Source organism: Chionomys nivalis, chromosome 9, assembly GCF_950005125.1.
Source record: "Chionomys nivalis chromosome 9, mChiNiv1.1, whole genome shotgun sequence".
Classification (NCBI taxonomy): Eukaryota; Metazoa; Chordata; class Mammalia; order Rodentia; family Cricetidae; genus Chionomys; species Chionomys nivalis.
In genome coordinates this window covers 44,795,306-44,821,466 of record NC_080094.1, presented here as the reverse complement: position 1 = coordinate 44,821,466, position 26,161 = coordinate 44,795,306, and the positions used below count along the sequence as shown (strand labels likewise).

Here is a 26,161-nt window from a genome sequence, read left to right as displayed (position 1 = left end):
TTTATGGCGGAGCATTCCACAAACCCTTTTCTTCACTGTGACCAGTTTGTATCTCTGTATTAATTGCCATCTACTACACAAAGAAGTTTCTCTAATGAAGACTGAGAACTGTATGTATAATGTGTGTATAACTTCATACTATGTTCATGTAGCAAAGCAATAGTGGCAAGTTCACTGCTGGGCTTATGAGCTCCCCAGAACCAAATTCTTGGGCAGATTTAGAGTATCTGGCATGAGTCTCTTTCTGTGGAGTGAGCCTTATAATCATAAAACAATTGATAACCCCCATAACATTAATGTCATCATTTTCCCCATGGCATACTTTGCCAGGTTGGTCAGCTATTATTGTAGCCCACAGGGTTCGTAGCTGGATAAGACTGTCAATGACGTTTCTTCCCCAGCAGTTTGGAGAGCATCTCCCAGCACCCTGAGGAATGGCCAGCAGGATGGAAGCTTCCAGATCAGTGCCTGCTTGACTTCTCCATGTCCTGTGGCCAAAATTATGTGATATATTCATCATCTTACCATCAGATTTTGATGGACAGCATAGAGCAAGAGACCCCTCTGACCAACATCATGGAGAGAGGTACCCCAAACCTGGCCCTAGGCTTTTTCTTTGGCAACCTATGGCATCTGGGAGGAGCATTTTCCCCTTGGCCATTTTTATTTCTTCTTCTTAAAGCTCTCTGTATAGTCCCATAGCCCATTTTTTAATTGGACCATGTTTTGTTTGTTTTGGCTTCGATGGTTAATTTTAAGTTCTTGCTAGATTTTAGACATTGAATAATCCTCTGTCAGATGTACAGCTGGCAAAAGATTTGTTTCTCATTTTGCAGGCTGCCTCTTTAGTAGATTAATGGTTTCCTTTGCAGTACAGAAGCGGGCCAACACAGCAAGCTCCAGGTCACCCAGGATTACATAGCGAGACGCTGCCCCAGAGACAGAAGGGGTGAGACCACATGTTAAAAGCCTTACAAAACAAAACAAAAACAGTTGAGATAGTATACGATGTTTCCTTTTCCTGCAAGGGAAAAAGTCTGTAAATGAATTTATTAAGTCAGGTGAGATTTTTCATAGGGAAACAGCGTGAAGCCATGAAAATCAATTCCTGGATGAACCAAGCCTCAACAATGAATGCTGTACAGTGGGAAAGGCTTCTCCTCACACACATCATCCCTGCTGTTGTGTACACTGGAGTCTGCTGAGAAGAGCCTCTCCTCAAACACAAGACCTTCAGGATCAAACTCAACTGAAAGAGAATCTGGAGCCTGGATGAGGAGTCACCAGGCGATACCTTACAACTGTCGTTTCTCCACACACCAGCGCTGAGAACCCTGCAAAGGCTGCTCACGTTTATCCTCTCTGAATGGTGCAGCTGGCGGAGCCCACATCAGCTAAGCTGGAGAACAGAAGGCTGTCTCGACAGCTCCCTTGCAGCAGTTTGCCTGAATCTCACTGTGGAAGGAAGGAAGCCTCTTCCAGGGGTGCTTCCAGATGCCAAACCAAGCCAGATCTGGATTAGGAGCTGGAGCCAGAACCAGTCAGAGCCAGGGCCTGAACTAGACTCTGATGGAGAACAGTCCTCAGAAAAGTGATCCAGGATAAGGTCAGTGGTCAAGAGAGCAAGGTGCTCCTGCAGAGGACCAGAGTTCAGTCCCCAATACCCACTTGTGGTGATTCCCAACCACCTCTAACATCAGCTACAGGAGATCTGATACCCTCTCCTGGCCTCTGTGAACATTGCAGTCTGTACACACACACAGAAGCAGAGAGAGAGAGAGAGAGAGAGAGAGAAAAACAAAACAGAAGACCACAGTTGCCTGTTGTTAAGCAAATTACTATACACAACACCCATCAAAACTCTGTCATAACTCACGGGGAGAAAAAAAACATTTCATGAGAAAAGCCGGCTAAAGGCAGTTATGATCACTAGGCCAGCTCTATCTCTAGAGGATAAGCAATTCTTCAGACTGAAGAGAGCAATTAACATATCAAAGAAACTCTGGAGGAAAAACATGATAATTGAACAGTTATTAAACATAACAATTAGGAAAATACCAACATTACAAAAATTTTATTTAAGGCGAGTGGGCTGGAGAGATCACTTGTGATTAAGAGCATATACTGTTCTGGCAGAGGGCCTGAGTTTGATTACCAGCACCCACGCTGGGCTGTTGCTAGCCACCTGTAATTCCAACTCCAGGGGAATCTGATGCCTCTGGCCTTCACAGTCACACACACACACACACACACACACACACACACTTCAAAAAAAACTGAATATGAATGGTCTCAGTTTCCCAACCAAAAGGAAGGAAGAGACTTAGACACACTAGACCTGGCTTGAGCTCTGAAACCTCAAAGCCCCTAGTAACACACTTCCTCCAACAATGCAACACCTACCCCAACAAGGCCACACCTCCTAATAGTGCCACTCTCTAGCGACCAAAGATTCAGATATGTGAGTCTATAGGAGGCATTCCTATTCAAAACACCACACTGATTAATGGAAAAATCTGGCATTACAATTCTAAACATATATGCACCAAACACAAGCACACCCAATTTCATGAAACATATACTGCTAGAAAAAAATGAACTTAACAGACATCTTCAGAACATTCCACCCAAACATCGCAAAATACACATTTTTCTCAGAAGTCCATAGAGCTTTCTCTAAAGCAGACACTATATTAGTTTTAACAAGTACAGGAAAATTAAAATAACTTTTGCCATTCCGAGTACAATAGAACCAAGCTAGAAATGAGCAGCTAGAGAAACTACAAAAATAAACAAACTCATGAAGATTAAACAACACACTACTGAATGAATAATGGATCAATCAATGGATTAATGAATAAATCAAGAAGAAAATTTAAATTTTCCTAGAACTGATAAAAATGGCCTGGGCATGGTGGTGCATGCCTTTAATTCTAGCTCTCGGGAGGTAGAGGTAGGTGGATCTCTATTTAAAGCCTCATCTACATATTGAGTTGTAGGCCACCAGCCAAGGCTACACAGCGAGACATCTTTAAACAAATAAATAAATAAAAGAAAATGAACACATAGAATACCAAAAATATGGGTCAAAATGAAAGCTATTCTAAGAGAGATGTTTATATCTATAAGCGCCTACATGAAAAACAAGATCAGATCTCAAACAAATAGTTTAATGATGTATTTTAGGACCTTGGATAAACAGAAACAAGCCTAACACAAAAGCAATAGATGTAAAAAAAAAAAAACACAATTAAGATCAAGGCAGAAATTAATAAGTTAGGAACAAAAAGACAATGAAATAAAAATCTGGTTCTTTAAAAAGATAAAGATTGATAAATCCCTGACCAAACTAAGAAAAAAAGAGATGACTTTCAAAAAATTAGAAAGAAAAGGGAGGAAATAGAGAGCAAATCCCAAGGACACATCTTAAAAACTTATTTCACTAAATGGGGAAAAAAATCTAGATGCATTTGATTTGCCGAAGTTAAACCAATATAAGGTAAATAAGGTAATAGAGCTATAAAAAAATAAGACTGATCCACAGGCTTTAATGCTACCACTTGGGAGGCAGAGGCAGGCAGATCTCTGTGAGTTCAAGACCAGCCTGGTCTGTATGGTATAAATGGACTCAAGGACCAACATCATATGATAAACTCAATAATATATAAAAGGCCTTTAACAAAAATCCAACATCCCGTAATAAAAGCTCTGAAGATACTGGCAATGTATGGCAATGAGGAAATATACCGCAGCATGATACAGACTGTATGTGACAAACCCATGGCCAACAAGTCTTTCTTTGGATTTCCAGCTCTTTTAAATTATGAAATCTTGACTTTAGCTTAGGATTGTTCCCAACTAGCTCTTAAAGCTTAAATTCACCCATTTATATTAATATACATCCTGTCATGTGGCTCGTTACCCCTGCCCTCAGTACCATACATCCGACTTCCTCTACTTCTGACTGGTGAATCTTCTGCTTCTCAGATTCTTCCCAGAGTTCCCATCTCTGCTCAGAAGTCTCACCTATCCTCTCCTGCCTAGACATCGGCCATTCAGTTTTTTATTAAACCAATCAGAAGGTGCCTTAGGCCGATGAGGGAATACACAGACACATCTTCATACAGTGTGATCAAATATCTCACAACACACATGCTAAATGGATAAAAACACAAAGCATTCCCACTAAGTCAAGAATAAGAGAAGGTTCCCACTCTTTTCACCTTTATCCACTATAGTGCTTAGCCAGCAATAAGAAAAGAGATGTAAATAAAAAGAGATAACAAATACAAAAGAAGTTGAAGTCAAAATATTCCCGTTTCCAGATGATACACTTCTATAAATATAAGATTCCAAATCCCCACAGAAAACTCATAGATCAGCAAAGTGGCAGTATAGGAAGTCTTTGTCTGTCCTGCCTGCCAGCTCCCAAATAATCGGATGGAGACTTCTTATTAAATATGAAGCTCAGCTGATAGATAGCTTAGGCTTTTTTTAAACTAGTTCTCATAATTTAAATTAACCCATTTCTATTAATTTATGTGCTGGTCACATGGCTCATGGCTTGTTAAGTCATCTCTTACATGTCACGCTTTCTCTGTGTCTAGCTGACATCTCCACGTTCTTTCCAGCATTCTCTCTCCCCCAAATCCTGCCTAGCTTTGGCCATTTAGCTTCTCATTAAACTAATCACATTAACATATCTTCACTATGTAAAGGAATATTCCACACATTTCACCCTTCTGTCTAAATAAAAAGGAAAGGTTTTAACTCTAACGTAATAAAACTATAAACAACAAGAATAATATCAAGTAAGAATTGCATTCACATTGTCCAGTCCATTTGGCAAATTCGGAGAAAATACTCTATTAACTATCCTCTCTTGATGAGTCCAGAGCTTTGTACCTAATTTACTTTCTATCAGGATCACAACTAAGGAAAACTCTATCTCTACTTATCTAGTCTTCAACTTCATCAAAGACCCCAGTAGGATATAATATTATCTGGGTAAACAGGAAGTGCAGAGCAAGTTAGCACAAATCAAAGACTGGAAATTATCCCTATGCAGCTGACTGAAACCAGCTCACACTTCTGGCGTGGGCAGAGAGGCACTCCAGAGTGTCTAAGGGTAGCCTGTGGCCCACGGTGATACCACTGGATAGAGATATAGAATGCTGAGGAGACAGGAAGTTGTATACAGGACTGCATGTAACAGAACATGTAGGAAAAAGCTTCCCTATGCCAATGACCCCAAAAGCCCACACTAAGGTAACAGAAAACCCGAGTTCTGCAGCACTGTTGAGCTGCTGAGCCTCCCTGGCCCAGTAGGATTCCTCCCTTGGAAATGTATGTTTTCCTAATATTGTTTCTGCTACAACTCTGTATCTCTGGCCAATTCCTTGCTAAGGGATTAGAAGAACCTGGAATCCCTCTAGCAATACGCTCTAAATTCCAATATCAGTTGATACCAACAAGAATCTTGGTACCATTCTGGTTCTGCAGCCTTGCTCTTACATGATAACAGTGGTTTTCAAAGCAGCCAAATGAATGTTCCCTAAAGGCAGGCAACACTAGAGAAAGCTGCTGAATGAATAAGCAGGCGACTTCAGTGGGGACAGTCACTGGTGTTGGCTCAGGTCCATAGCGTAGATTCCAGTACTCAGAAACACTTGCCTACCATGCACAAAGCTCTTGGATTGATGCTGAGCACTGCGGGGGGGGGGGGGGGGGGGCGGGCAGCAAAGAGATCCACTTGTCCACCTTGCATGATTTGCATTTTAAACAGAAGCCCAGACAATAACTTATGCCTTTGTCCCAATCAGGGACTTAAGACACTGGGAAAGAGCCATGCGATACAGCTCACACCTTCCCTGGCTGGATGCAAGCGGTATCGTTGTCAGGAGATGAGCCTGCAGGTCCTACCCCTCCAGGGCCCTCATGTATAAGTGATGCCTGAAACGTGAGGCCACGCTGCTCCTTGGCAGAGAAACCAGAGCAGAGGAATGTGTGGATGGATTGATGGGCTGAAAACTCATTGCTCCCTTCCCCATCTTTCTCCCCCACAAAAACTACCTCTACCTTCATCTCAGAGACGCTCCGACTGCTTCCAGTCCCAGGAAGAGAGGCCAGTGACCATGAGAGCACCCCAGGCTGGGGGGACATGAAGATGTGAGCCAGTGTGAGGACCTTGATATTCTGATGACTATGAGCCACCAGTTAAAGAGCCTGGAGGAGGAAGGTGAGTCCTCGTCTGGATACCAAGGGTCCTACCTACTAGGTCTCTTGGCACAGCGGGTATTGGGGAAGCCGTCTCAAGAGGCCTGGGAAGGGCCTTGCATTTGAGTTCAGGTCCTGCAACTTGAGCTGAGCAACCTCGGGGAGGCTACTTAGCCTCTTCCTACCCACCAGTGGCACAAGGGTCGTTGTCACTTTCTTGCAGGACTCCTAGAGGAGCTGAAAATGTCCTGTGCAGAGAGTTATGCAGAGCCCAGGTTAATGAACTTTCTGGAACTGGCCACCCATCTGTATGATCTTAGGAGCTTACCATTTACAGACGTCTCTCTGCAACAATTCTCATTCACCACGTCTGTCTTTCTGTCTGTTGTTCAGAGGGAGATAGGAGAGAGTTCTAAACTTAGGACTTTTCCGAGGTATTGGGGAAATGTTGGACTCGGAGCTTTTTGAATAAAGTAACTGGAGCCCCGTTCCAGTCCGCACCTCTCACGGTGAAACGAGCTGCTGCCAGGAGACTTTCCAGAGGGCGACCACTGCCTTCTCCTGGCCTTGGGCACATGGTGAAGTGAGAAAGTTCTCAGAGCAACTCTCCTGCATGGAGGATGAGGATGGAGGGGTGAGGCGGTGTGGAGGGTGCTGGGTGCTGGGTAGTGTGCCAGGCTCATGTTAGCCCTGCATTCAACCATCCCGCATTCTCTTTCCTCTCCCCATCCCCACCCCCACTCCCTCTTTCCTTGCTCAACAACAAGCATTGAGTCTTTCCTGGAGAGCAGCTGGTTTAACTGGGGAGGAGGCCTTATGCCAAGCAGAGATGGTCTTCTGCTCAGTCTCTGCTGCAACAGGGACACTCCCAGAGTTAGAGACACTCTGAGCTTTGCCTTGGTAAACTGTAAATAGTCATTCATAGGGACTTGCAGCACCTTGCAGGTGGTACAGCCCAGACCCACACCCAAAGGCCTCCTTCCCACCAAAGGGCACCCTCTCATCTCTGAGCAGTCTTTTGTATCTGGGACTCAAGCAGATCCCCCTGGGAATATGATTATAGCATTTCTGGGAGCCTGTGAGGAAGCCAGTCAGTCCCTAGGAGACAGGAGAAGCTGAAGAGGCCCTAGAAGCTACAAAGAGTGAGATTCTCCTCCATTGCCATGATTCCAACTTCTCCTATTAATTAACATACCCTAAACACAGAAGACTGTGCTAACGAATGCTAACGTCCTGCAGGCCACTGGCACTTCCTGGTTTCCTTATACATGTGATTGCTTCCCAAGTGACTGGATTACAGCCATGTGCCACCAGGCCCAGCTCCTTAGGAATATTTTGAAATACTTAATTTATATGATCATTTATTTTTGTGTTATAAGCCAATTCCATAATCTCCTTTAATCTTTCTTAATTTGAGTTTTTCATACACTATTATCTTGATCATTTCCCCTCCCCCAACTCCTCTCAGATACTCCATCTCCCTACACACCCAACTTGATGTTTTTTCTTTCTCAATCTTTCTCTTAAAAAAAAAAAACCTCACAAAATGAAAATCATAACAAGCAGAAGACCAATAAGACAGAAAATGCCAAAACAAAACAAAACGAAATGAAATAAATCCATATGCAAAAACAAAACTAAAAAACGTGGAGTTCATTTTTGCCAGCTACTCCTGAACATGGAGTGTGGTTGATACACTCACTGACACTCCACCAGAGAAAACTAATTTTCCCTTTCCCAGCAGGTTGCAAATAGCTTCTTAGTTAGGGGGTGAGACCTCATGTCCACTTCCCCTCTCAATACTGGGACCCTGTCCATCTTGACCCCTGGCAGCTCTTGTGTGTGCTGTCATTGTCTCTTTGAGTTCAAATGTGCCTAGAAGAACGTGTTGTGCTTAGAAGACACTGTTTCCTTGGAATTCTCCATCCCCCTGGCTCCTCTTCCTCATTGATCCCTTAGCCTTAAGAGGAGGGGTTTGATGAAGGCATTCCGTTTAGGACTGAGTACTCCAAAGCTCTCACTGTCTACACATTGTCCAGATGTTGGTCTCTGCATTGACCCCCATCTACCAAAAGAAGAATCTTCTCTGATGTGGGCTAAGTGACGCACTAATCTCTGGGTGTAGCAATGTCATTAGGAGTCATTTTATTGTTATATTACTTTATCAGAATAATAGCATTTAGTTTTTCCCTAAGCCATGACCTATCTAACCTCAGGTTCTTGGCCACTTTAGCAGTGTTAGGTATGTGTTCCATCTCATGGAATGGGCCTTAAATACAATTTTTAAAAGTTGTTAATTGTTTCCATAACACTCATGCCACTATTGCACCAACATATCTTGCAGGAAGGCTGCTGTTGTAGGTCACAGGGTTTGTATCTGGGGGAATTTGATGATAACCTTTCACCTCTGGTAGTGCAAAAGTTCCTTACGCTACCATGAACTCTATTCAGTAGGGTTGTGGCTTCCAGTTAGGCACCAGCTCCACTTCTCCGTGTCGAACGACGTAAGTAAGGGTTGTCTTCAGCAATAGGGCCTTACCGCCAGGTTGTGGGGAGCACCCAATAGCCTGTAATGTTTGGGAGGTCCCATGGTGTCCTTTTGGCCAATAGCTCAAAAGGCCTTTAGTGTTAGTTGCCCTCCCTTTATTTCCTCCCTAACCCCACCTCTCCCATGCATGCCTGGTGCTCACAGAGGCCAGAAACAGGCACCAGATTCCCTGGAACTGGAGTTACAGATGGTTGTGGGGAATTGAACCCAGTCCTCTGGAAGAGCAGCCAGTGACTTTAACCATTGAGCCATCTCTCTAACCCCAATATTATAATTTTCTTTTACAGAAATTTTAGACTTATAGAAAAACTTGGCATAAATTACTTTCCTTTAACTTGCATTAGTTCACTGCATGTTATGATCAATATTGATACATTCTTTTCAAAGTTCAGGATTAACACTAGGATTCATTCTTTCTGTTGTATCTTCTATAGCTTTGAAAATGCATAATGTCGAGGTGCCACATTGGACAGCCATCTGTCAAAGACCAGCTTCAACCAAAATAAAATAAAATAAATAAATAAAGCTCATACACTCTAGGGTAGGAACATGAGATTTAGAATTAAGCAAAAAGAACAAAGCTATAAGAGAAACAAGAGACAGAAACACAGAAGAGCATTGGGAGGGACATTTGGTGAATACCTCCTCGTTTATTTTCCACCTGCTTATACATTCCACCCCAAAAGGGGAGTGGGGGAGGCAACAGACTTCATTAATATGATATAAGGAATACACTTGAATTCTCTGACCTTTGGTCCAGGTGGATCGGATCCACCTCTATATCCAAAATACTAATTAACCACGCCCTTGGTCAGAATCTCTCGTTTGTAACCACGCTTATTGTCAACATCTTTGAGAGAACAAACATAAGCTCAAACTCTCTGACCTCCAGTCAAGGTGGAGGTGGAACAGGCTCACAACTGTGGGTCCCCACAGCACAGTGATTACAGCATCCTTATTAAAGTATGCTGTCACAATACGGTACAGAACTGCATGTTCCCAATGCCCTGTGGCCCACCTAGTCAATCCCCTCCTCCCACTCAGTCCTGGCATCCGCTGATGGTTTCATAGTCTCTGCAGTTCAGCTTCCTAGAGCATCGCGGAGCCACAATCGGACAGAATGAAGTTTTCACGGGGGCCAACTTTCACTTAGAAATGTGCCCTCGAGATCTCCCAACACCCTCTCCACATAGCTTGACAGTTCATCTCTTCTTCTCACTTAGTAGCGCCCCATCATTATGTCTCAATCTTGTAGTGAACTTGGGCCACTAGGTGTGTGGCCTTCACATACAGCAAATCTCTTTTACCCTTAAAGAGACAGACTGGAAGCGGATGGAGTCAGACATTTCTTTGACCTTGGGGCCCTTAGTTTCATTCTAACAAATGGCCCTGTTAAGGGCTACATGTGGTAAGAGCAGTGTCTTAGTTAGGGTTACTACGGCTGTGATGAGACACCGTGACCTGAAACAACTTGGGGGGACTTATTTGGCTTATCCTTCCGCACTGTAGTCCATCACTGGAGGAAGTCAGGACAGAAACTCAAGCAGGGCTGAAACCCAGAGGCAGGAACTGATGCAGAGGCCACGGAGGGGTGCTGCCTACTGGTTTGTTCCTTATGACATGTTTATCCCCACCAGGGCAGGGATGGCACCACCCACAATAGGCTAGGTCCACCATCGATCACTATTTAAGAAAATGGTGTACAGCTGGATCTTATGGAGTTATTTTCCTCGATTGAGGGTCCCTCCTTTCAGATGACTCTAGCGTGTATCAAGTTGACATAAAACTAGCCAGGACAGACAGCATAATGTTCTGAGCATGCTTCAAAATGTACTGGTTCCTCCTTCCCTAATGGAGGCTCGTCTTCAGTGTGAACTGCTGGGGTTCCTGGCGGAAAACCTCATGAAAATGTTGAGGTAACGAGGAAATGAGGAAAATGGAGAGGACATTGGGAGGGGACAGAGCCTCCTCCTCCTGAGATCAGGTTTTCCACTGCGTGCTGGTTAAACATCAAGAAACTACAACACAACTGGTAGGGTCAAAATTATCCACGGAGATAATAATGATCAGTTTCCAAAAGCCCTCCCAAGCAAGGATGTTTGAAACAGGAAAATAAGCAAAAGGTGTTTATTTAAGGTAAGAATATTTGTAACGTTAGATTTAAACATTAGCACCTCTCATCTTTAAACCCAAATAATACACATCCTAAGACCACTTTACAGTTTCATTTCCAAATGAGACCATGCTAAGAAAATCAGTAACCCAGCTTTTTGTTCTTGTTTACTGTCCGGCTGCCGAGATAAACACCGAACCATAACCGAAAGCAACTTGTAGAAGGAAAGATTCACTTGGCTTCCACTTCCAGGTCACAGTGTATCACTGAGGGAGGAACTCGGGGCAGGAACTGAAGCAGAAACCATGAGGAGTGCTGCTTGCTGGCTTGCTCTCTGCCTGGACTCTGGCTGGCTTGCTTTTATATAAGCCAGGACCATTTTCCTGAGGAATAGTTTCCCACAGTGGGCTGGGCTTTCCTGTGTCAGTAAATAATCAAGACTGTCCCCACGGATGTGGTAACAAGCCAATTTGATTGGGGAAATCCCTCAATTTAGGTTCCTACTTCCTAGGTGACTCTAGATTGTGTAGACTCTAGACTGAACTGGCAATAAAAACTAACTATATTTTACTTCCATTTAAATTTTTATTTGTTTTTTAAATTTTATGTGTATGAGCGTTTTGTCCGCGTGTAAGTCTGTGCACCACATGTGTGCAGTGCCTGCAGAAGCCAGAAAAGGGCACCAGACCCCCTGGAACTGGAGTGACAGACACTTAATGATCCTCTATGTGGGTACTGGGAATGGAACGCAGGTCCTCTAGAAGAGCAGCCAGTGCTCCTCACTGCTAAGTCATCTCCCCAGTCCTAGTTTTCACTTAAATTTTAAACTTTGCTTAATGTTTAAATCTTGTTGTAAATTATACCTTTTGAAGGTACAACTCAAAAAGCCGTGGGATCATAAATATAGACATTGAAAAGACACTTGAGTGCAGGTTTTCTCTCTCTCGAGAAGCTCATGTCTTGACTGCATTCCCAACCTCCTAAAATACAATTTTTCTTTTTGAGACAGTCTTTCTATATAGCCAAGCACTGATTTGCTTCCACTCTTTAAAAATTTTAAATTTATAGAAGCTGGAGAGATGACTCAGAGGTTAAGAGCACTGGCTGCTCTTCCAGAGGTCCTGAGTTCAATTCCCAGCAACCATATGATGGCCCACAGCCATCTATAATGAGATCCAGTGCCTTCTTATGGCATGTGCATATATAATAAATAAATAAACTTTAAGAAAAAATTTATATGCTTACTTACTTGTGTGTGTGTTTACTTGTGTGTCTCTGTGTGTGTGCATGTGTATTTGCTTGTGTGTCTGTACATATGAGTGCAAGTGTCTGTGGAAGCCTGAAGATGGTGTCTGATCCCCTGGAGCCAGAGTTATAGACAGTTAGTTGTTAGTCTCTTGACATGGGTACTGGGAGATGCACTTAGATCCCCTATAATAGCAGTATATGCTCTTAACCATCGACTTCTCTCTCCAGATATGCTCCTGCCCTTTTTGAGACAAGATTTTATGTACCCCAGACCAGTCTGGAATTCAGTGTGTATCTGAGGTTGACCTTGAACTTCTCACCCCTCTGTCTTTGCCTTCTAGGTGCTGAGACTACAGATGTGAATGTCCAGGCCCATTTTAATGGGCTGGGGAAGCAGTTCAGAGGTTGAGAGTACTGCTGTTCTTGCACAGTACCTGAATTTGGTTCCCAGCAACCATGTTGTTTGAATCACAAGAGCCTGTAACTCCAGCGCCAGGGGATCTTAACATCCTTTTCTGGCCTCTTGCTGGTATACACACCCACATGCATACACACAGAAAGACACACACAAAATAAAAGTAAAAGTAAATCCTTTAAAAAAAATTGTTCTATCATAAAATTGAGATCAAAGGACAAAGGCTTGCATGGAAGTTCTCCTATGCTCTAAAGAGCATCTGGGACTTACTTAATCGGTTGTGGCCGTGGTCATGGTTTCTCTTCACAGCAGTAGAAACCCTAACTAGGACAGGGGCCATTCTCATTCAAACTGCCACAGCATTGGAAGTTTGCACATGAATCTACCTTGATCCAAAGAACCACAAAACAGGAGGAAGGAAAACACCAATATAGATGGATATTCAAGGTTTAGGTAAGATCAGGGGGAAGCCAGCAGGTTAGAGAAAGACAGTAACTGTCTCAAACTAGAAGCTTCCATAATAGGTCATTGGGGTTGTGGGGTGTACAGGTTCATGGTTGAGATTTCTATAGCAAGACAGATTAACAAGAGACATGTGTACAAATCCACTTAAGTTTTATGAGACCCAAGAGCTTCAGAAACAAAGACCTAAAACTCTAGGGAGAATTGGACTTTTTTAAAACTTTATTTTATGTACATTGGCATGAAGGTATCAGATCTCCTGGAACTGGAGTTACAGACAGTTGTGAACTGCCCTGTGGGTACCGGGAATTGAACCCAGGTCCCCTGGAAGAGCAGCCTGTGCTCTTAACCACTGAGCCACGTCTCCAGCCCCCAAGAATTGTACTTTTATGAACTATGTTGAAGAATAATATAGCATGAGCTAATATTGGTCAGCCATGAGGAAGTTCTGTCTGCTTAGCTTCTCTTTTACTGATAGTGTAGTACAGGACCTCTCTCTATCAGAGTTGGTCTCCAGGGATATGAGGGAGGGTCAAGAGAATGATCATTTGTGATTTCTCAATTTTCTTCAGCATAAAGCTCTCAATATATCAAGGTGCTATATTTGAGGGCATCTTGTTCAGAGCTCAACAGAGCTCGTAGGCTCTAGGAAGCACGTTGGATTTTTGTTGCTCAACCCTTACAAGGGAGTGATGCTTTCTTGGGCTGAGGCTTGTAGTGCCACCACTGTACATTTTCTGCTTTTGCAGGTGACAAGTCAACAAGGAGACCCTCAAGGAAACAAGCTTCCACAGCTGCACGGCCCCAAGACAGGCACCAAGCCCAGTCTAGCCGGAAGGAGCCAACTAAGGGTAGCCCCAGGCCAGGGTCTTCCCGGAAGAGGCAGGTGGAACATGGAAACAAGGGGCTTAGGGGACAAAAACCTGTCAAGGTGGAGAGACCTTCCCAGGGGAGGAAGAAGGACCGGAGGACTTCCCTCAAGGATAGGAGAACACCTCCAAAGAAGGAAAGGGAGGCTCGGCAGAAGGAGACAGACAAGCAGCTGAGGAAAGCCAGGTGGGTTGTAGCTCACTCACACTGGGACAATCTCCCTCGACTCAGCTATCCTCTTCCATGCCCTGGCACGGGGTGGTTTTCACTTTTGGGGAGAAGTAGCTACTGCTCTTGCTCCTACTTTCCCAAGCCATCATATGTAGATGGGGCCCCAATACACTGTTTATTATAGTAGCTCGTATTGTAAGTGAAGCTGTGGGTGTGAGGAGGTGGCCCGGGGCCGAGTGGAGATAACGTCTCAAGGTTCCTGACTTTCAACTGGAGACTCACTATCACTCCAGCTGAAAACAATGAATGCCATTGGATTTGGAAGTCGTACAGGGATCATGCACACTCCTACCCCTTGTGTGTATGTACCCTTCTCACTTCTAGAAATATGACCGTCTAGAACTTCAAGAGTTCTGCCAGCTCTGGGGCTATGGGCATTTGGGTAATTGACCCGGAGTCCTTTGTTTCGCTAGTGTATGGGGCAGTATACAGGCAACTGATGGAATCTACAGGTCGTGTTCCTTCCATTTTGTGACTTTTGGTGACTTGTCTTTGTCACTCATTAGAAATAGTCTATGACTTACTCGCTTCTGGGGATATTTGAAGAATCCCTTATGACGCTGATGGGGGAGACTTTTGAAGTAGGCATGGAAATCAGGGTAATGCCCAACACTTGATGTTCCTTCTGGGTTCCAGCAAGCTTTCTTTGCCCATATTGCTGACAGAGTTAGTTAGGGCCAAAACCCAGACCCTGACATGTTCAATAAGAGATAAGAAGAGAAAAGGGGTTTATAAAATTTAACCACTTTGGGAAGAGGAACAAAGAGGTCCGGTAGCCACTATCCCTTCCACCCCAAGTCTATCTGGAGGCCCTGACATGAAGTTTAAGGACAGGGGGTAAGTATAACTAGGCAGTCCTGGTTAAGGCTTGGTACTTTCCATCATTGGTTCAGGTTTGATAATCTCTCCTGTAAGGTGGTCTGATGAACTCTGAGAACGATGTGAAATCTTTTCCTGTTCCTTCCTCGGGCTGGCACCAGGATTCAGTCTTTTGCTTCTCCCAGAATGAGATTCCTTGAAAATTCTAATTCCTGGGGTCCATGGTTTCAATAATATCATAACCAAATGGAAAGGCACAAGTGTTTCTTTGGAATATCTTCATTCCAGCTCCAGGAGAGGTGGCTTAGTGGTTAAGAGCACATACTGCTTGCTCTTCCAGAGGGCCCAAGGTCAGTTGCCAGCACCTGTGTTGGACAGTTCACCAAAGCCTGTAACTCCAGTTCCAGGGATCCAGTGCTCCCTTCTGGCCTCCTGTGCATCATACTCAGATGCACACACTGCATACTGACAACACATTTGTCTGTGTTCAGGGGTTGTGCCTCTGCACAGGATTAACAGGTGTTGGTTCCCCAGTGCTGGGATTGTAATCACATGCCACCATGCTTCGAGTTTTCTTTTGGTTGGTTGGTTGTTGTGCCCGAGCATTGAACCCAGGTTCTTTCGCATTATAAGCACATGTCCTATCATTAAGCTACACCTCCAGCTGGCTTAAATGCATTGTTGATTGCCCTTGAGCATCTTAAATTTTACAAGAAACCCATACCCTAAATGACATGCGCAATAGAAGGACTTACAGACAAGAACTCAACAGTGCCATTTTTAGCTGGCTGCCATGACGGGGATGAAAATACTCAGCCCTGGTTCCCCAGATGCTGATTGCCCAGGAGGAAAGATGAGCCTCAATTAAGACAAGGCAGAGAGCAATGTGCACACAAGACAAGATTTGATAGTGTTGTACCGCTGGGGCCCTGGGGCATTGTGTTTCCTCGACAGAGAAGGTGAGCATTTCAGTAAGTATCTGGAGAACAGATAGAATTTACACAAACAATGACAACTCCCTCCAATGGAGAAAACATCATTCAAAGACCCAGTGACAACGATCACTGGGAATGTGTGAGGTATGACCTACCGTGCCTATGGCTAGGCTTTCTACATCCAAATTTCCAAGAGTTAAGAAGCTAAAATTCATAGAGATTTCTGTAATGTGATCTCCGAAACCTGAAGTAGTAGTAGTTCTGGTTAATCTTTTTATGAGCCTTATTAAGGTTTTCCAAACATAATGTCTTAGTTCATATTCTACTGCTACAAAGAGACACCATGACCAAGGAAACTCTTACAGAAGAGAGAGTTTAACTGGAAGCTTACAGCTTCAGAAGGTGAGTCCATGATCGTCACAGTGGGAAGCAGACAAGCATGGCTCTAGGGCAGTAGCTGAGAACTTTACATCCTGTTCCACAGACAGCAGAGAGAGGCAATGGGCCTGGCTTAAACTTTTGAAAAGTCAAAGCCCACCCCCAATGACACACCTCCTCCAGCCTCCTAATCCTTCTCAAATAGTTCCACTGACTGGGAACCAAGAATATATGAGCCTATGGAGGGTGTTCTCATTCCAATGGCCACACGAAATCTTTCTCCACACTCTTTTCGCCTGCCCTGTTAGCTATTGTGTTTTTATCACAGAGAATGTACTGAGCACACACAGTAATTTGGATCCTGTATTAGTGAACAGCCAGTATTACCAGGGCACGGGGAGGGGCATAGCATGGGCATTCTCTGCAGAAGTTCTCTGTGGCTGTGCTCGCCAGTGCAATAACCACTAGGCACCGAGCACTTGGAATGTGACCAGGGAGACCGAAGAAATGAGTTTCCTACTTGATTTAATGTATAATCTGAATTTGACATTCATGCAACTAAGTTAGTAAATTTATCTAACTTGGACCAACAAATAGAGTTTTGAAACTGACCTTAACTGACTTTGGAATCAAAATATTTTATAATGATATAAACATCAAAGAAAAATAACTGTATATCACTTGATTTGGAAGAATTCTGGAACTAGCTCTTGTAGGCTAGGCTGGCATCGAACTCACAGAGATCCACCTGCCCCCAAGTGCTGGGATTAAAGGCATGTGCCACCACTGCCCAGCTCAGAAGAAATTTTTTAAAGCTTGTCTAAAGCAGTTTGTGTACGAGTATCTACTTTTTCTTTTTTTTTTATAAATTGTTTTTTGGGTTTTTTTTTGGTTATTTATTTATTATGTATACAATATTCTGTCTGTGTGCATGTATGCAGGCCAGAAGAAGCACCAGACCTTTTTACAGATGGTTGTGAGCCACCATGTGGTTGCCGGGAATTGAACTCAGGACCTTTGGAAGAGCAGGCAATGCTCTTAACCACTGACCCATCTCTCCAGCCCACGTGTATCTACTTTTTCAATTACTATTCTACAAACTACAAATCCAGAGCAAACATTTAAGATGAAATTTGATATCTGAATTGACATGTACTGTAAATGAAGAGTGTAATGCTATTAGAGTGTGAAGACAGTACAAAAAGACTATTAATAGAATATTTGGGCAAGGCAGTGGTGGTGCACGGCTTTAATCCCAGCAGTAGGAAGGCAGAAACAGATGGATCTCTGTGAGTTCATGGCCAGCCTAATCTACAGAGTGAGCTCCAGGACAGGCTCCAAAGCTACAGAGAAACCCTGTCTCAAAAAACAAAAACAAACAAACAAAAACACCCCCTCCAAAAAACTTTAATTAAAACTTGCCAATTTTGTGAGCTTTTGGGCTGAGGTTTGCAGCCATAGGAAGTCTCTGGTGTGTCAGAGGGCTCCTCAGGCTCTTGTGTCAATTCATGTTCTTGCTGATTTATCTGTAACCCGGCTCTGAGTTGGAGTGAGATAAGTGTCCCCAACCTAGGACACACCTGCTCTGGGCCCTTCACTGAACAGGACTTCTCAGAGTTTCCCTGACCGGTGCCCAGGCTCATGAATAGCTATTCTGATCAAAGTTCAACGTCACATGACTGGTGCACTTAGATTTCATTGATCATTCTCAGTAGTATGTTACATTCAACAAAGGTTTCTACCAAACTGTTGATACAGGGAAAATCAAGGCCCCTCCTTGGGATTCTTAGTCTCATTATTAAAAGAATTAAAGAATAAACTCAAATGGAAACTCAAGGACAATGTTATTAAGGTTTAAAATAACCCCCAGAATGGGCCAGCTATACACCGCAGCTGCTACCCAGAGAATGGAGAGGAAGGGGAAAGCCATGCCACTGAAGATGGTCAGGGAGGCAGACACATGGACGAGGAGTCCCATGGTGTCGGGAGAGACTTCAGAGAAGGCATAAGGAAGTCCAAATGTTTGGTAAGTTCAAAGTGCTAGGAGAAACACAGTTGGAAAAGAGGAAGAAGAAAAGCAAACAAACAAACAAACAACAACAACAAAAAAAAAACCCAAGCAGACTAATAAGGTACATGACTCTAGCCAGGTAAGCTACTGCACTGGAGACCTGGAAGAGTGGATGAAAGGGGCAGGCTGTTGAATTGAAGGAATAATTAATTATTCTACTCATCTCCAGCATGGTGTATGGTAAGCCCACTTTCCTAAGGGTGGTCCCTAGGTCAAGAGATTGACCCTATCCAACTGGAATGTTAAGTTGGTCATAAATTCCATTCTCTTAACCAGAAGGAGTTGTTGTTTAATGAACTTTTATTGTAGTTATAACACTATGATTAAAAAAAACAACAACACAAGAAAGTAGGTGAATTTAAAAAGAAAATTAGAGAAACAAATACTCATTATGTGCATTTGAATACTTAGGAATCCAGGGAAAATCATTATTTAAGGACAAGTTACCCTTGTTGAAGCATAAAAATATTATTTCTTCCATTTAGTATAGGGATTAAGCTCTAAATTCTGAATGGTGCAATAATCTTATAACGCCAGCATGCACAGTGCTTGAGAACATCACTGCCCCTTAGAAGTGGGACTAATACCTGTGATCACATTTTACCGTTTTTAATGGGAACTTCTCAAATGAAAGATGTGCCACGTTGTTCATATTTATGAATGACTGAGGACAATAAGGGGTTTTCTTGGAATTTAAATTTGTAATGAAAGTATTTTAAATGAAGTTTTCAGATAAAAAAAATTGCTAGTGTGTGTCTTGGTTAGGGTTTCTATTTCTGTGAGGAAACACCATGACCAAAAATCAAACTGGGGAGAGAATGGTTTATTCTGCTTGCGCTTCCATAGCAATGTTCATCCTGAAGGAAGTCAGGACAGGAACTCAAACAGGGCCGGAATCTGGAGACAGGAGCTTATGCAGTAGCCATGGAGGGGTGCTGTTTTCTGGATTGCTCCTCATGACTTTGTCAGCTCCATCCTCTCAGACAACACTAGCTTGTGTCAAGCTGGCATTAAATTAGCCAGCACAGTGTGTTGGGGGTTAGTCAATGCCCCTGTGCATATTTGAAGTTCATGGGACAAGTTTGTGCCTTTATGTGGGTTCCAGAGATCAAACTCCATCAGGATTTCATGGCAAGTGTTTTGCCATGTAAGACATCTTGTCAGCCCTGAAATCCTTACAAGAAATAAAGAAGGAACAAATGAATAAATGAATGAGCAAAGAAAAATTTTAAACTATAAATGGCTTACCTGTCAGAGACCAACTTTGATAAAAAAAAATACCACTTCTAGGGATCAGAAAATAAGTGAAGAATACAATGATGCTAGTGCAAATAACAAAACAGAAACACAGCAGAGTATTGGGAGGGAGTTCTGCTGAATAATGAAATCTGCATTTAATTTTCAATTTCTTTTCTTTTTTTTTTTTTTTTTTTTTTGGTTGTTCGAGACAAGGTTTCTCTGTGGTTTTGGAGCCTGTCCTGGAACTAGCTCTTGTAGACCAGGCTGGTCTCGAACTCACAGAGATCCGCCTGCCTCTGCCTCCCAAGTGCTGGGATTAAAGGCATGCGCCACCACCACCCGGCCCTAATTTTCAATTTCTTAAAATACCCCTGACCCTAAAGATAGGAGCAAGATTTAAAAAAAAACTGCATTGACATGATTCAAGGAAATGAACAGACCAGTTGAAGGTTGCAGGCTACATTCATAGTTAAACATCTGTTGCTAGAACAAGACAAGTAGCGCTCATATCTTAGGCCAAAACATTTTGTAGGCAAACCACTCCCTAAGTGGAATCCATTGTTATTCCCCTAAGGGAGCTGGAACTTAGTTGGATCCTTAGACTTTTGTTTGGGGCTTATAAACAGATTTACTTCTCTATTCCTAAAATACAAGGTCTGGATATTATCCACATCTGTTGACAATAACTTTGAGAGAGCAGAACTCTGATCTAAATCTAGGTGGGCCTTTTGTTTGAGGTAGAAACAGACAATAACCTTGAAGAAATAGAAGTTCCAACTCTCTAACCTTCGGTCAATGTGGAAATAGGCTCACATTTTTGGGCCTCCACACTCACCTTTTGTTTCTATTGGACACCACTGTGCTAGAGAGTGTATGGATGGAGAACTCAGAGAAATCAAGTTTGAGAAGGCAACCTATGGCTACAGGATACAAGTCTGGCCTCCTCTAGCTGGCAGTGGGAGGAGCCACTGCCTGTTTCTGATAGGGACAAGCTCCATCAACTATGAATGTCAAAGATCTTGCTCATCTTTCCTATGAAATCCTCCCCTGTCCAGAGCCCTTCTAACTGTCACCTGAATTTGACATGGTTCTGCTCCTAGGTCTACTTCCTTAGCCTCCAGTGCTTCTACTGGAGAGTCCCTGTCTGAGGAGGAGCTGGCTCAGATCCTGGAGCAGGTGGAAGAAAAGAAGAAGCTCATCTCCACCATGAGGAACAAACCCTGGCCCATGGCAAAGAAGCTGAGGGAGCTCAGGTGAGAAGCATAGGGACATCATTAACAATGGGACAAGGTAGGAGGTGTCATTGGCATAAGAATGTCTGATGCCCAGGAGTTGAGGTTGTTACTTTAATCCCAGTCTCGTGGTTTGCGCTTTGCCAGAAGACTGGTCTTAGCAAATGACCTGAAAGAGGGGGCAAGAGGGAGTCTGAGAGTGTAGCATGATAGTAAATAGCTGACCTACCATGAAGATCAGTTCTAGAACCTCGGCTCCCAGGATCAATCTTCAGCAGATGGGGGATTGGTTATAGAAGCAATTACTTCAAAGAAGGTTTAGTTCGACTCACAGAGGCATCGGTATATCATAGCAGAAAAGGCGGAGGAGAATTCATGATGACAGGAGCAGTCTTAAATCAAAGAGGAAACAGAGAAAGCCAGCTGGAACCAGGGACTGGATACAACACTCAAAGCAGAAAACAGAGAAAGCAAGCTGGTACCGGGGATTGGATAGAACACTCAAAGCCTGCCCCTCCAGACCTACTTCCACCAACAAGCCTTCATCTCTCTCTCTCTCTCTCTCTTTTTTTTTTTGTTTTTTGATTTTCGAGACAGGGTTTCTCCGTAGCTTTTTGGTTCCTGTCCTGGAACTAGCTCTGTAGACCAAGCTGGCCTCAAACTCCCAGAGATCCGCCTGCCTCTGCCTCCCGAGTGCTGGGATTAAAGGCGTGCGCCACCACCCTTCATCTCTTAAAGACTCGACAATTTCCCATACCAGCACCAGTAGCTTGGGAATAAGCACTTAAAATGTGAACTTGAAGGGGTCATTTCAGATTCAAAGCACAATATTCCCACAATAGTTAAAACTCACTGGGGTGGTAGGATGTCTCTGCTGGCAAAAAAAAAAAAAAAAAAAAAAAAAAAAAGTGCTTGCCACACGACCCTGTCACCCTGGACTAGATCCCAGAACCTATAGCAGACGGTGAGAACTGACTCCCGGAAGTTGTCCTTTGATCCCCACACATGCACAGTGGCACACATATGCCCATGTACACACAGACAGACACACACACACACACATTTAAAAAATAAAATCAAAGAGTTATTCTGCTTTTAGTCTGATTTCTATTCTCTAACCAATCTACTTTTCCATGGTCCTAGCCAGATGACCAAAATAACCACCACCCCATTTTTATTTAATTTAATCTATTTATTTATTTATTTATTTATTTATTATTTTTGGTTTTGTTGAGACAGGGCCTCTATGTAGCTCTGGCTGTCCTGTGACTCTCTATGTAGGCCTTGCTGGCCCCAAACTCAGAGAGAGCTGTCTGCCTCTGTCTCAAGTGCTGGGAGTAAAGGCGAGCACCACCACGCCCTATGAACTCCCTGTTTTAGAGCTGTTAATCTTCCTAACATAACATAACAAACTGTCACAGTACAGTTTATTCACAGATGTAACACCAAGGGGCAAAGTCTTGGAGAGCAATGACAAAATCATGCCTATCAGTAGCGAATGCTTGCCTGGCATTGGTGGCTTGGGGGAAATTTGGTGGATAAAATGTACTGTTTCGTAAAATCGATGTGCTAACTCAGGTATAAACATGTGAGACTTTCAGCCTCGCGGTTTAGATTTCTGATTTAGTTCATGTCTCTCCTCACCTCCTGCATGTTCTTTCCTGACCAGGGAAGCCCAGGCGTTCGTGGAGAAGTATGAAGGAGCCTTGGGGAAAGGGCAGGGCAAACACCTGTATGCCTACAGGATGCTGATGGCTAAGGTAAGGGGGCTCCGCAGACAACAGCATGGGAGAGCCTGCTCAGCGTGAGCACAGAGGGACCACCACAAACACCTGCCAGCTTGGCCATCAGTGCCAGGTTCCTCTTAGAACTCTGAATGTGGGGTCCGGTGGATCATCCTGAGTCCTCCAGGGATGGAAGCCGGCTGCCCCTTGCCACGCATTCCACCCTTATCCGTGGAACATCATTGTGTATGTGTTTCCTCTACAGCAAATACACCCCCAGAATGAATGGTGTTAAGAACACTGGTATTTATTTTGTCTTGCAGTACTCAAATCAAGGCATCTTGACTTGGTGAAAACACAGCCAAGCTGTGGGATCATCAGGTTATGAGAATGACCAGTGATGTCCCCATAAGGGCTTGGCAGTGCTGCTTTATTGAGCTGGGTCAGAACCTGCTTCAAGTGGCTGGTGTTTTGTGTGGGTCTTATTGAGGCACCCTTTCTTCATTGTAGTTAATTACCTCTGATTTTAAAGCTATGGTTTCTCATTCATTTAGTTCCTACACGGAACCTGTCTGGGGCTTTTGTTATGAAGAACCATTTAACACCATGACAGCTCTAGCTTTCTCCTTTTAGCTTTGTTTGTTTAAAAAAAAAATCGCTTACACTTTGTGAGTGAACTGGGGGCCATTGGGGATGGGAACATGAGCGATTAAGGGGGGTAGAAGGGGAGAGACTGAAAGAGACTACTGGAAAGGGGGAGCTATTTCAGGGTCAGGTAAAAACCTGGCACAAGTGAATCTCCTAGGAGTTTGCAAGGATGACCCCAGCTAAGACTCCTAGTGATAGCCGATACAGAGCCTGAACTGGCCATCTCCAGCGACCAGATTGGTCCTTAGCTCAAATGTCATCAGAGAGGCTTCATCCAACAACTGAAGGAAACAGTTGCAGACCCACAGCTGAACTTTAGGCGGAGTTTGGGGAATCCGGCAGAAGGGAGGGAGGAAGGATTGTAAGGTCAAGGATACCACAAGAAAACTCACAGAATCAGTTAACCTGGGCTGATAGGGGCTCACAGAGACTGAACCAACAACCAGGAACCTGCATGGGACTGACCTAGGTACACAGCATGTATGTTCCAGTTGTGTAGCTTGGAGTTCTTGTGGAACACCTAACAGTGGGAACAAGGGCTGTCTCTGACTCTTTAACTGACTTTTGGGACCCTACTCCTCACACTGGGTCACCATGCATAACCTTAATACTTGGGGAGGTGCTTAGTCTGACTGCAACTTGATATGCCATGCTTTGTTGATACTCATGGGAGGCCTGCCCTTTCCTAAACAGAAACAGAGGAAGACTGGATTGGGGGGTGAGGACAGAGGGCCGTGGAGGCAGAGGAGCAGGAAGGAGAGGAGCAGGGAAACTGTAGCTGGGATGACAAATAAATAAATATTTTACATAAGAAAAGCTCTTCCCTTGCTTATGATTTCACATTCATTCTTAAAATCACTTTGCCAGATTCCAAAATAGGTCATTAAATTTTTTATTGAAACTGTATTTTAATTGATACATAAAAGCACAAAAAGCATTATGTATCAGTTAAATAATTAAATATTAACAGTGTAGCATAAATGGGATAATATTCCAAGCATATATATATATACATATACATACATACTATATGTCATGTAAGCTAAATAAATTAATTAACCAGGTTAAATAAATCCATCTTCTCTAACATATATCATTTCTTTATGGTGAAAACTTTCTAGTCTTTTCTAGTAGCCTTTTATGATAGACAGAACGCTGGCATCTGTCAATCAGCACTGCAGACGTCTGACCCAGGACCCACCGATTAACTTCCCTCTTCGTTCCACCCTGCCCATCCCCCCTCAGGGACCATCACTCTTAACACTCATGAGTTCATGAGTTCAGTTCTATTTTTGGAGCCTGTCCTGGAACTAGCTCTTGTAGACCAGGCTGGTCTCGAACTCACAGAGATCCACCTGCCTCTGCCTCCCGAGTGCTGGGATTAAAGGCGTGTGCCACCACCGCCCAGCATGAGTTCAGTTCTTAAAGTTACATGTGTGAGTGCAAATTATCTTAGATCCTTGGTGTGATTTGATCTACGTATTCTTTGTATCCAGAATACTGTTTCTCAAGGTTTTGCATCTTTCAGTATGATTTGTCATATAGATTTTTCCATGTTTTAAGTTTATTTCTATATAGCTTATATCCTAGTTGCTTTTGTAAATGGTATAATTTTCCATTTCTATAACAGTTAGTTATTAAGGTATGTGGGAAAGTATAGATTTGCGTATCAATTTTATATCTAGTTCGTGTGTGTGTGTGTGTGTGTGTGTGACTGTAACATATTCCGAGATAGCTCAGAAAGAGGGCCGAATATTTAGGCTCACACTTACAGTTTCCTAACCTATGAGTAACCTTGCTACTTTGGGTCTATGGATCACATGGCAAAGCAGCCCTGCACACCACGTGTCCAGAATACAGAGAGAGAGAGAAGGCCAGATGTGGAGATGATGTCTGGAACCCCAGCACTCAGGAGACTGAAGCAGAAGGACCTTGAGTTCCAGGAAGCCTGGGATCCATAACAAGATCCTGTCTCAATCAGGGGGTGAGGAAGAGACAGAAGCTGAATAAAACAACGGGAGGGGGAGAAGAGGACTAGGGTCTCCCTGTCCAGTTTGGGTGAACACCCAATGACCTAGAGACCTCCCACTAGGCTCCACGACCTAAGATTTCCACCATCCCTCTGTAGCGCTTCTCTGGGAACAAACCTTGCACACATGCGCTTTTGAGGGAACATTCAAGCTCCAAACTGGAGCACTCCAAGGGAAGGAGGAATTCTTTTCTAACTCTCTTCTGCCCCACAAAGTCAGTGATTTCACCAGGAAAAGGATGAGCAGAGCTGGGCCAAGACCTCTCCATACAGTTCAGCAACTCTTCCAGTGAACCGGGGCTCTTGACTCCCTATGAATGTGAGTCGTGAGCTTTCTTTTTCCTTGATTCTTTGTTTTAATATCAAGAGAGTTGTATCAGAGGGCCAAGAAAATGTACGCAGAATTTTAAAATTCATATCAAAATGTCCGGATTTGAATTGTCTTCCACACTACAGACTTGCGCTGTGCTGTAGCTCTGGCTCTGCAAATGTTTCTGTCCCCACACCCCCACTGCCTCTGCCCTGCTTCTCCAAGCACCCTCCCCTACTGCTGCCAGGCTTCCTGCCCTTAACACCCAAGCCCCATTCCCTTCTCTCTGCCCCTTACTTCAACATTTCAACACACACACATACAAACACACACACACGCACATGCACACACATGCACACAAACACACATACACAAAACCACTACCCAGTTTCCTCAGCATCCCCCATGACTCAACTTTGCCCCGTGGTGTTTAAGGTCAACATGTTGGTGACTGAAGGTTTTATCTGTTTCGTTTCAGAAATGGATCAAGTTTAAAAGGGACTTTGACAATTTCAAGACTCAGTGTATTCCCTGGGAAATGAAGATCAAGGACATTGAAAGTCAGTATTTTAGCATCACTGTTTTTAATTGGTTTCCTCAGAGAAGTCTCCCAAGGCTTAGATTCTGAGTATACTTGGCCTTCTGGTTAGATTATTTCATAGATTCTGCTGCA

General features: G+C 43.6%; 1 protein-coding gene across 1 annotated transcript in view; it reads left to right on the top strand.

Annotated features, from left to right (window-relative positions):
* Positions 1-6,204: 6,204 nt before the first annotated feature.
* The window catches only part of Tmc2 (transmembrane channel like 2), a 53,095-nt gene continuing 33,138 nt past the window's right edge, over positions 6,205-26,161 (top strand). Inside the window, exons 1-5 of the mRNA XM_057781771.1 lie at positions 6,205-6,238; positions 13,752-14,058; positions 20,646-20,798; positions 22,447-22,537; positions 25,967-26,048. Coding sequence (XP_057637754.1) covers positions 6,205-6,238; positions 13,752-14,058; positions 20,646-20,798; positions 22,447-22,537; positions 25,967-26,048 — 667 coding nt within the window. The remainder of the gene's footprint in view (positions 6,239-13,751; positions 14,059-20,645; positions 20,799-22,446; positions 22,538-25,966; positions 26,049-26,161) is intronic.